General features: G+C 37.1%; 1 protein-coding gene across 4 annotated transcripts in view; it reads left to right on the top strand.

Moving 5' to 3' along the window:
- The window catches only part of LOC144966124 (neural-cadherin-like), a 173,194-nt gene that overhangs the window by 18,280 nt on the left and 142,414 nt on the right, over positions 1-12,500 (top strand). For all 4 annotated transcript variants that reach the window (XM_078902233.1, XM_078902231.1, XM_078902232.1 and 1 more), the window contains exons 3-4: positions 2,850-3,032; positions 6,140-6,267. In XM_078902233.1, the coding sequence (XP_078758359.1) occupies positions 2,850-3,032; positions 6,140-6,267 (311 nt within the window). The remainder of the gene's footprint in view (positions 1-2,849; positions 3,033-6,139; positions 6,268-12,500) is intronic.

Raw genomic sequence — 12,500 nt, 5'->3', positions numbered from 1 at the left:
AAACTTGAGCTTTTATATAGCGCAATATCCACTAAACGTGCTCAAAGCGCTTTACAAGGGGTCCCTTACCAACAGCAACACGTAACATTTAGAACGGGACATGACGCCTGTTAGGCGATATTACAAATTTTTGTTTGGACAAAGACAGCGCTGTTAACGACCAGGTACTCGTTTTACACCTGAGGACGGTGAGAGAATGTGAGTAAAGAGCCTTCTCTAAGGACTCAACTATGCGCCGAACGCCAGGCTCGAACCCAGGACCTTCCGATCCGAAAGCGAGTGTCATACCACTAGACCACATAGCCGCACATCAAGATGTCTCCCAACCTGTCCACTGTGGTCTGTGTCGTTTCGTCCATCAGGGATAATGTGGCCATGAACGAGAAGAGGAAAATTGAGTTTAAAATAAATTTAAAAAATAAAATTCCCTTCATTCATCCCATAGGGGGAAATTTGTCTCTAGGGTCTATTCCAAGGGACGACTGGAATAACCCAGGCGTTAGCCGCAGTGCAGTACCGCAAATCCAGCTAGGGCGAGATGACTTGCTCAAGCCCACACAGCACAGCGGCGGGTGATCGAACTCGGTACCTGACAGGTACGAAGCAAAGACCGTACCGCTGAGCTTCGCTAGGAAAAACTATAATATATAGATAGTTCGAAGTTGACGTCACTCAGGTCTTTGTTATTGTTTTTTTTTTTTTTTTGCCATCCGCGTTTATGAGTAGTTCTCACTAAACTGCATTAACCAGACTATAAACGTTCATGGATACACACAGTTTTGTGTGTTGGTCCGTTATACTTCCGGATGGCAAGGCTGTGAACTTCTTAGCCAAGCGCATACTATCTATAATAGAATAATATATTAAACATTAACAGACTTTCCTTAAATAGAATCTGAATCTTAATCTGTATGTTACTCGAAATCGAGTCAATTTGTATTCGAGGGGCGGAGAGAGTTGTTGAATGTAACAGCCATTGCTACGTTGAGGCTGAAGAATTTTGATAATCTTCGTTTGAAAGTGTCTGATTCTGTTGTGTTCACACATGATTCAGGAAGAGCGTTCCAGTCTTTGTTAATCGTGCGGGGCGCAAATGAATATAATGGCGATTGATAGCAATGCTCTTCAACAGTTGGAACGTCACTTCCTTCCTTATGACGCATGGTAACTTAGTAACACTGGCTCTAAACTATCGGAACAATGGCGGACGCCCGTATCAAATATTTCTCCGGCGAGCTTAAAAGCGTATCCAGAAGAGAAAAAACCCATACATTTGATCATGTTTTGACTTTTACACATTCTGATCACAAGACATATGAAAAGTTCTCGCCAGCATGAAGAATAAAAATTAATGATTTTCTTTGTTTAGAACCAAGATGGCCGCCGTTGCCGGGCAGCGTGACATCAGACTATTGAATTCAATTATTTTAAAACCTCAGCTTTCCTGTCTTAAAGTTTTCAGACTGTTTATTTGACAATCTGAAGTCTCTCAATCTACAGATAGAACGAAGTTGACGTCACTCAAGCTTTTGTTATTGTTTTTTGCCACCCATGCTTATGAATAATTCTCACTCACCAGACTATAAACGTTCAAGGTTACCCATAATTATGTGTGTTGGTCCGTAATACTTCCGGATGGCAATGTTGTGAGCTAACGTATGCCAATGTTGTATGCTAAGCGTATAGATAGTATGCGCTTGGCTAAGAAGCTCATAACATTGCCATCCGGAAGTATAACGGACCAACACACAAAACTGTGTGTATCCATGAACATTTATAGTCGGGTAAATACAGTTCAGTGAGCATAACTCATAAACGCGGATGGCAAAAAACAATAACAAAGGCCTGAGTGACGTCATCTTCGAACTATCTATACTAATCTACAGATAGAACTAAGTTGTCACTAGAGTCTTTGTTTTTGTTTTTTGCCATCCACGTTTATGAGTAATTCTCGCTCACGAAACTGTATTAACCAGACTATAAAAGTTCATGGATACACACAGTTTTGTGTGTTGGTCCGTTATACTTCCGGATGGCAATGTTCTGAGCTTCTTAGCCAAGCGCATACTATATATAGATAGAAATAAGTTGACGGCACTCAGGTTTTTGTCTGTTGGTCCGTTATACTTCCGGATGGCAATGTTGTGAGCGTCTAAGCCAAGCGCACAGCATATAATATAATATAAGGAAAAATATCTGACCAAAACAAAGAATGCATTTTGACCGTGCTTGGCATCGAATTAGATCCAGCCAGATTACATGTAAATACATGTCCCTATCGTAAGACAGATTTATTTGTGATTGTACAGAATAACGCGTGTCATTTCAACAGTATGAGTCATGCTTACGGTTTGAACACGGTGAACTTCTGAAAGGCGGAGACATGACTTAATGATTACCATTCCTCTCTAGATCCAAGGGTCACATGTTCGAATCCTGTTTGTCAAAAATTTAATTTGTTGTTGTTATTGTTAATGCGGTTGTTATTGTAGTTGTTTTTGGTTTTATTTTGATTGTTGTTGTTATTATTATTATTATTATTATTATTATTATTATTATTATTATTATTATTATTATTATTATTATTATTATTATTATTATTATTATTATTATCATCATTATTATTATTATTATTATTATTATTATTATTATTATTATTATTATTATTATTAATATTATTATTATTATTATTATTATTATTATTATTATTATTATTATTATATTATTATTATTATTATTATTATTAATATTAGTATTGTTGTTGTTGTTGTTGTTTTGTTTTGTTTTGCAGTTCATATAATATTATTCTTTTTTTTCAATCATGGTATACTTCCGTTTCCTGGTTTCAGCCACACCCCTGACCATCCGCCTACCCCTTAGTGACGTCAACGATGAGCCTCCCATGTTCACGATGGAAGCCAGGCCTTTCTTGGCCCAAGTGGACACTGATGCTCTGCCCTGGACGATTGTCTACAGCCTGGCCGCACGCGATGAAGATAGCTACCCAGATTTGGACATGAACTTAGTCGGAGGTAATATAATCTAAAAAAAAAAAAAAGAGTTGAGGTTTTATAAAGCGCAAAATCAACTTGACGTGCTCAAAGAACTTTACAAAGAGTCCCTGACCAACAGCAACACGTAACATAAAGAAAGAGCCATGACCCTGTTAGGCGATATTACATTTCTTTTTCGACATAGACAACGTCTGTTAACCGTCAGGTACTCATTTTACACCTGAGTACGGTGAGAGAATGTGGGTAAAGCGTCTTTTCCAAGGACTCGACTATGCGCCGAGCGAGGCTCGAACCCAGAACCTTCCGACCCGAAAGCGAGTGTCATACCACTAGACCACATCATAGCCGCACAAAAATTCCAACCAAAGCGTAAAAAATCGTTTTTGGATGATTGTTAAACTTCAACAAATATCACAAAACAGTTGATTGACTTAACGTTCCCCTCTTCCTTTTGATCAAACTCCGTGTACTTATTTGCAGGTCTGATAACTTAAGTTATTATGGCCTCATAGTTGCAATCGAAATACTCTCAAACCAACTCTAGACGTGTCTCGATTGCTCATTGGTATGATCTCGTGCCTGTCACAGAAATCAAGCAATGTTAAGCGTGATCAGTGGCCGGATGGGTGACAGTGAGAATGGACAAATTCTGATCCCAACGTTGTGTTCTTGGGTAATGCACTAAACACACATTGGCCACTCGACTCAGGTGTGAATGGATACCCGGCTATAATAGGCCTTGACAGATTTATAAGAATGTTAGTTCAAACGGTCGCCCAACGGGAGACTGGTACTTTATGAAATGGAAATATTGTTCCAAACGGCCTCCTGGACGAATAAATAAAACAATTTGAAGCGCATTGAGCATGTTAAATCTTTGGAAAAGCGCTATATAAGTATTTATATTTATTTTAATTTATCTATTACTTACTTACCCAATCCTCTTCGGGCCTTAAGAAACATAGGGCATCCACCAGAGTTCTCCATTTTTTTTTTTCGATCGGCTGCTTTTGCAGTGGCTGTATTGATAGTATGCGCTTGGTTAAGAAGCTCATAACATTGCCATCCGGAAATATAACGGACCAACACACAAAATTGTGTGTATCCATGAACGTTAATAGTCAGGTTAATACAGTTCAGTGAGCATTACTCATAAACGCGGATGGCAAAAAACAATAACCAAGACCTGAGTGACGTCAACTTCGAACTATCTATTCCAGGACAGGCCTGCTTCCTTTATGACTTTTTCCACGATCCTTCCCAGGTTTCTTTGGGTCCCCCCCCCCCCCCCCCCCCCCCCGCGCTTTCTCTTTACCTATAAGATCGAATAAAATGATTAAATACGTGAAAAATTAGAGCTAAATTAATGCTATTTAAACGATCATTTTATCAACCCCATCGATTTGGTCTGACTTTCTGCTTGTTCAATATTATTATTTGTTGTGATAAAGGAGGGAAATTCAAAAACATTAACAGTAATCGCTCTTATGGAAGGGGAAAAACCCAAACATAATATTAACAGTAATCTCTCTTATGATATTCATTGAAGCATACCACGTATTTCTATTCGTTTTCATTTAGATTAAAACTTCAGGTCGACTGATAACCCAAATTGTGACCCAACGTCTCAAAACGGTATTATGTCTGGATGAAACAGATGCCATAAAGTCAAATTCTAGTTAAACTGGTCACAAATATGAATTATTGGTATTCAGAATTCTAAAATATGATATTCATTCTCCTCGAAAAAACATATAAACTCAACTTAAGTCTGATAATTCTGGCTACAAATTCAATTTTCAGCAACTTAATCATTCCGACTTAATACCGTTTTGAGACGAGGGGACACAATTGTTATGGGCCTTCTATTTTTATTCCTTTTTGTTTTTTTTGGAAACACATGTCCCGAAAACTCAGTTGGTAGAGCGCTCGAATTCACACATCTCCCATTCGTCCTTAGTGTTTCATTCATCGTGTTTTGTTGATAAAGGGGAAACCCGAAACGTCCACAGTATCTGTCTACGTTTATTAAATTGGAGCTTACATTCCAGAGTAGGCCAGTTAACTGGTTAAGGTTTTCCTGTAGAATTAGAAGAATTGTTGGAGAGACTAATTCTTTTTTTTAAGTTTGAGAGTTTTTGACAAGTTAATGGTCATTTTGCGGCTTTGTGGTCTAGTAGTATGACACTCGCTTTCGGATCGGAAGGTCCTGGGTTCGAGCCTCGCGCTCGGCGCATAGTTGAGTCATTAGAAAAGGGCCTTTACTCACATTCTCTCACCGTACTCAGGTGTAAAATGAGTACCTGGCCGTAAACAGCGTTGTCTTTGTCCGAAAAATTGTAATATCGCCTACATGTTAAATGTTGCTGTTGACCAGGGACCCTTTGTAAAGCGCGTTGAGAACATATAGTGGATATTGCGCTATATAAAGCTCAATTATTAATTATTATTATTTTAAATGTTCGATGTTTGAAGGACGAGTTTTCTGGTCTAAAATTTTTAATGTGTGTTTTAAGTACGACAGAGTACGACAGTCTAGTCATCAAAGCGACGGGTGCATATTCGCAGGTCTGATAACCCAAATTGTTATGGGCCCGTTGTTGTAAAAGAAATACTCTTAAACCAACGTCAAATGTTCTCCATTACAGCAATGTTAAAACGGGCCCATAATTGCGTCCTCTTACCAGACCTGAAAATGTGTTCACGCCTACTTTTTCATAAAATCAGATATTGACAATGGGTGGCATGTTATTGTTTAACCCTCTCCTTACCACCTACAGGCATGTTATTGTTTAACCCTCTCCTTACCACCTACAGGCATGTTATTGTTTAACCCTCTCCTTACCACCTACAGCAAAATCGTGTCATTTGTTACGACACAATATATATATATATATATACATTTTTCTTATTCAGATTTAATTTCTACATCACAAACGATCCTTATTTAATTAAATGATCCTTATTTGATTAATAAGAACATAAAATTGTTTTGTAGAAAGCTTGTTTGAGTTTAAAAAATCAATTTTTCTGCTGTGTAAGCCTGTCATCATTTTGGGAAAATTCTGAAAATGATGGGTACGGAAAGGGTTAAAGTATTTTTTAAAATTCATTTTCTTTTCCAGTTGAGCCAGATGGATATTCCCCGAGATTCAAACTTCAACAAGATGGCCGTTCGTTGTCAGGGATCAGCGGCAGTATCGTTGTGTCAGGCTCTGGTGTGCTGCCTCCGTCACAAGAACTGACCATTGTTGTGAGTCTTTGACTTTGACCATGAAACGCAGAACTGCCCACTATTACGAAAAATTCGTAAACGTTTTCGGCTAGAATTTCAGAAATTCACTAGAGTTGCTAGAGTTCACATCGTGACTTTCAAAAGAATTTAATCATTGTACTTTTTATTAGTATATTTGCAGAATTTTAACAACTGTGGAGTGATCCTCTACAATATTGGAGGTTTCCACAAGAAGAAGAAGAAGAAGAAGAAGAAGAAGAAGAAGAAGAAGAAGAAGAAGAAGAAGAAGAAGAAGAAGAAGAAGTAGAAGAAAGAAGAAGAAGAAGAAGAAGAGGAGGAGGAGGAGGAGGAGGAGGAGGAGGAGGAGGAGGAGGTGGAGGTGAGGAGGGGAGGAGGAGGAGGAGGAGGAGGAGGAGGAGAGAGAAGAAGAAGAAGAAGAAGAAGAAGAAGAAGAAGAAGAAGAAGAAGAAGAGAGGAGAGAGGAGGAGAGGAGGAGGAGGAGGAGGAGGAGGAGGAGGAGGAGGGAGTGAGGAGGAGGAGGAGGAGGAGGAGGAGGAGGAGGAGGAGGAGGAGGAGGAGGAGGAGAAGAAGAAGAAGAAGAAGAAGAAGAAGAAGAAGAAGAAGAAGAAATTCATGAGCATCTCTAAAGTCATTAAAACATATTGAAATTGAAAGCTGATGCTACAGTGCATAATTGCAAAGATTTTGACGTTTTTTTCTCTAATCTTTATGAGAGTAAATTGTTGATTTATAAAGTTAACAATAGCGACTACAATTTTTATCTCCTAAAAGTTACGAAATTTTGAATTTTCCAGTAGGCAGGTTTGGGAATATTTTTTCTAAAAATAACTTTACTTCTTACACTTAAACAATATTAAAAATTATTTTGTTATTATCTTATATTAGTTAAAACTGAAACCAGTATCTCATCATCATTGCCTTTTTCACCCTGGGTCAGGGTATAGGCCACAGACAAACAGTTTCCATCCTTCTCTATCATCATCATCATCATTGCCTTTTTCACCCTGGGTCAGGGTATAGGCCACAAACAAACAGTTTCCATCCTTCTCTATCATCATCATCATCATTGCCTTTTTCACCCTGGGTCAGGGTATAGGCCACAGACAAACAGTTTCCATCCTTCTCTATCCTGAGCTAACATTTTTAATCTCATTCCATGTCTTACCACTTCTCTGTATATCAGCTTCTTTAATTCTTCTCCATGTTCCTCGTGGCCTTCCCCTTGATCTTCCGCCCTGAGGGTTCCAGTCCAATACTTTCTTTGTTATAGTTGAGTCATTCTTTCTAAGCGTGTGTCCAATCCACCTCCATCGTCTTCTTCCTATTTCCTCTCCCACTGGTTTCTGTATGACTATCCTTAAATGTCATAAAATAGCACAGAACTGCATAATCTCAAATAACATAATATATGTATCTTGCACAAAGTACATATTTAACAAATCGTAATGAGGATGGGTGACAGTGATCACTGATACTTATAGTCCCGACATTGTGAACTTGGATAAGGCACTTTACACATATTACCCCACTCGATTCAGGTGTGAGTGAGTACCTGGCTATATGCAGGAAGTGACGGATATTAATTATTTGTACAAAAAGGACGCATAACAGTCGACGGGTACTCTATGGAATGGAAAATGGTTAATACGGCCTTTATTTGTGTGTATGTGTGTGTGTTTGTGTATGTGTGTGTGTGTGTGTGTGTTTATATGTGTATGTGTGGACGGGGTGGGGGGGGGGGGGGATAAATGAGACTAGTGCGGCCATGTGGTCTATTGGTATGACACTCGCTTTCGGATCGGAAGGTCCTGGGTTCGAGCCTCGCTCGGCGCATAGTTGAGTCCTTGGAAAAGGCTCTTTACTCACATTCTCTCACCGTACTCATGTGTAAAATGAGTACCTGGCCGTTAACAGCGTTGTCTCTGTCCCAAAAATTTGTAATATCGCCTGACAGGCGTCATACTCGTCCTTCATGTTACGTGTTGCTGTTGGCCAGGGACCCCTTGTAAAGCGCTTTGAGCACGTTTAGTGGATATTGCGCTATATAAAAGCTCAAGTTTTTTTTTTTTTAGTTTTTTTTTTATGTCGATATCGGTTCAAACTTGAGGACTGCGTCTAAATGTCACGGCGTCTAGATGTCACAGCGACCCTAGCATGTAATCCCAAGCGCGTCACCAAAAATGTGACCCACCGTCTCAAAGCGGTATTATGTCGGGATCCACTCGGTTAGGGAAATTGAATTTATAGCCACCAATATCAAACTTGGGTTTAATTTCTCTACGTCATGCTGGAGTATAAAGATTATTTTTTGCTTTACAAAAACTTCTAAGGTCCAATTTCTCATCATTCTATCTCTAAATTCACTTTCTGGGGTCTGAATCATCCCGACATAATACCGTTTTGAGGCGGAGGGTAACAAATATTATAATGATACTTTAATCCGTAGATCATATCAACATCATCAAGCAACGTAAACAGGATATCACACTATAAACACGATATCACACTATAAACACGATATCACACTATAAACACGATATCACACGACAGCCTTTCAAATTCAAAGGGTTTCCAAGAAGGAAACAGGATATCAATATCAATATACATTCATGCTGTGTTAGCTCACTCAACCCTAACACTGACTATATGTGACCCTCCGCCTCAAAACGGTATTATGTCGGGATGATTCAGACTCCAGAAAGTGAATTTAGAGAAAGAACGATGAGAAATTGGACCTTAGAAGTTTTTGTAAAGCTAAAAATAGTATTTATACTCCAGCATGACGTAGAGAAATTAAACCCAAGTTTGATATTGGTGGCTATAAATTCAATTTCTCTAACCGAGTGGATCCCGACATAATACCGCTTTGAGACGGTGGGTCACATATCCGTAATTTACCCGGGTTATTTGTACACCATGCCTATTTATTACATTTTTCTGAGACAAAATATAAGCGTAGTATCAAAGCTAATGTTTTTAATCTTTACACGTTAAATAATAGTTGAATAAAACTATCTATGTACATGCTCACTTTAAATACATTTGTTTTCCAATTTTGAAAAGTAGCAAAAAATGTCTAGGATTGAGTGAGTTAAATCATGCATGACGGAAAGTTTAATCTTCCTCTTGATTGTACGGGAGAGATGGTCGACCTGATACAGCATTTCACTTGCACCCGTGAGACCTTGGATCAATACTCGCTGTCGGCAGGCACTTCATATTTTGTTCTTGAGCACGCACGTAATTTATTATTCTCTATTGTACACCATACGGCGCTGCACTGCATTGCGGCAGACACATTGGTCACCTCGGTATACAGTGTGTTTTTGTGTTTTGTTTTGTTTTATTATTGACACATTTCAGGTTTGAATAACTCGAGAGCTGTGTAAGATTTCATCAAACGATTTTGATTAACTCGAGAGCTGTGTAAGATTTCATCAAACGATTTTGAATAACTCGATAGCTGTGTAAGATTTCATCAAACGATTTTGAATAACTCGAGAGCTGTGTAAGATTTCATCAAACGATTTTTTTTCCCCCATTTGTAGAATTTCGCCAAGTTTTGATTGATATAAGATTTAATACTGTGGTAGGTGAGCTATGACGTCATTAAAATTGAGCTTTTATATAGCGCAATATCCACTAAATGTGCTCAAAGCGCTTTACAAGGGGTCCCTGGCCAACAGCAGCATTTAACATTTAGGATGTGACATGAGGCCTGTTAGGCGAAGATATAATTTTTTTCGGACAGAGACAACGATGTTAACGGCCAGGTACTCATTTTACACCTGAGTGCGGTGAGAGAATGTGAGTAAAGAGTCTTTTCCAAGGACTCAACTATGCGCCGAGTGCCAGGCTCGAACCCAGGACCTTCCGATCCGAAAGCGAGTGTCATACCACTAGACCACATATCCGCACGTCAAAAGTAGAAAAGGGTTAATTTGATTGACATAAATCGTAATTTATTTGGATTTACCCCCGACATGATTGATATCAACTTGGACCAATGCCTTGACACTGTGAAATTCATTTGTGTATAGATAGTTCGAAGATGAAGTCACTCAGGTCTTTGTTATTGTTTTTTTTGCCATCCACGTTTATGAGTAGTGCTCACTGAACTTTATTAACCCGACTATAAACGTTCATGGATACAGACAATTTTGTGTGTTGGTCCGTTAAACTTCCGGATGGCAATGATGTGAGCTTCTTAGCCAAGAGCATACTATTTATAAGATCACTGAAGACAAAAATCAGAGAAGCCGTTCGCTCTGTCACATTTCATTTACTCATGCTGCAAAAGACGTGGGGGACGAACTGTAGAGACGCTTGTGGCTTGTTATGCATTCAAAGGATGGTGGATTCAGTGACGATTCTCGAAATTGATACTCTGCGAGAAATGTTGGATTACATGGACCTATTTTGTAAAAGTTTTTTTTTCTTTATGTTGTGAATTTATCATTTTAGTCCCTTTGAAGACAAGGAAGAAGAAGAAGAAGAAGAAGAAGAAGAAGAAGAAGAAGAAGAAGAAGAAGAAGAAGAAGAAGAAGAAGAAGAAGAAGAAAAGGAAGAAGAAGAAGAAGAAGAAGAAGAAGAAGGAAGATGAGGAGGAGGAGGAGGAGGAGGAGGAGGAATAGGAGCAGGAGGAAGAGAAGAAGAAGAAGAAGAAGAAGAAGAAGAAGAAGAAGAAGAAGAAGAAGAAGAAGAAGAAGAAGAAGAAGAAGAAGAAGAAGAAGAAGAAGAAGAAGAGGAGGAGGAGGAGGAGGAGGAGGAGGAGGAGGAGGAGGAGGAGGAGGAGGAGGAGGAGAAGAAGAAGAAGAAGAAGAAGAAGGAGGAGGAAGAGGAGGAGGAGAAGAAGAAGAAGAACAAGAACAAGCACAAGAAGAAGAGGAAGAAGAAGAAGAAGAAGACAAAAAAGAAAGTGCCTTGAAATAAAAGACTTATATTTTATGTGACATTCTATGAGTCATCGCTGAGAAATGATCCCTGCCATGAAATAGTTGGCATTCCTGCTGTAGATATGTCGTATGCTGCTCTTTGGAGTAAGCCTTATAAATAGGCTTGGCGTGTATCGACTAATTAATTAATACAGCAACTTCGAATAAAGAACCATAAATACTTAACACTGACGGTTTTGGGCCCAAAATCCCTCTTCAGGAAACAACAAGAAAAACAACAACAACAACAGAACTTGAAATGATACTAGTACAAGTAACATCTATATGGACGTGAAAAAGGTTTCAGTACGTCCAGTCAGGATGAAAGATGGCGATCGCGTAATAAATATAATAATAATAATAATAATAATAATATAATAATAATAATAATAATAATAATAATAATAATAATAATATATAATAATAATAATAATAATAATAATAATAATAATAATAATAATATAATAATAATAATAATAATAATAATAATAATAATATAATAATAATAATAATAATAATAATAATAATAATAATAATAATAATAATAATAATAATAATAATAATAATAATAATAATAATAATAATAATAATAATAATAATAATAATAATAATATAATAATAATAATAATAATAATAATAATAATAATAAATATAATAATAATAATAATAATAATAATAATAAATAATAATAATAATAATAATAATAATAATAATAATAAAATATATAAAATAATAAAATAATAATAATAATAATAATAATAATAATAAATAATAATAATAATAATAATAATAATAATAATAATAATAATAATAATAATAATAATAATAATAATAATAATAATAATAATAATAATAATAATAATAATAATAATAATAATAATAATAATAATAATAAGGTGTCAGTTCTTGTTAATATCGCGTGAAATACCGAACTGAAACCACTCGAAGGCACAATGATATAATCTAACTCCAAGGACCAGACAGAACATAATTGTGTTTTAACTCACTCCACCCTAACACCGACTATATCCGTTGTTAAGTTTAGCCAGGTTACTTTTAACCCCTTGCCTATAATTTATTCCATTTTTATGAGACAAATTATAGGCGTAGTATCAAAGCTAATGGTTTAAAGTTTTTAACATGTCAATGATAGTTGAATAAAACTATCTATGTAGCCTACATGCTCAGTTTTAATACATTTTTTTTCCAATTTTGAAAAGTAGCAAAATCTATAGATAGTATGCGCTTGGCTAAGAAGCTCATAACATTGCCATCCGGGAGTATAACGGACCAACA

Source organism: Berghia stephanieae, chromosome 2 (assembly GCF_034508935.2).
Source record: "Berghia stephanieae isolate SIO BIC M18660-M18661 chromosome 2, UCSD_Bste_1.3, whole genome shotgun sequence".
In the NCBI taxonomy this organism is placed as follows: Eukaryota; Metazoa; Mollusca; class Gastropoda; order Nudibranchia; family Aeolidiidae; genus Berghia; species Berghia stephanieae.
The sequence above is the reverse complement of the archived record's forward strand: the minus strand, read 5'-3'. Positions and strand labels throughout refer to the sequence as shown.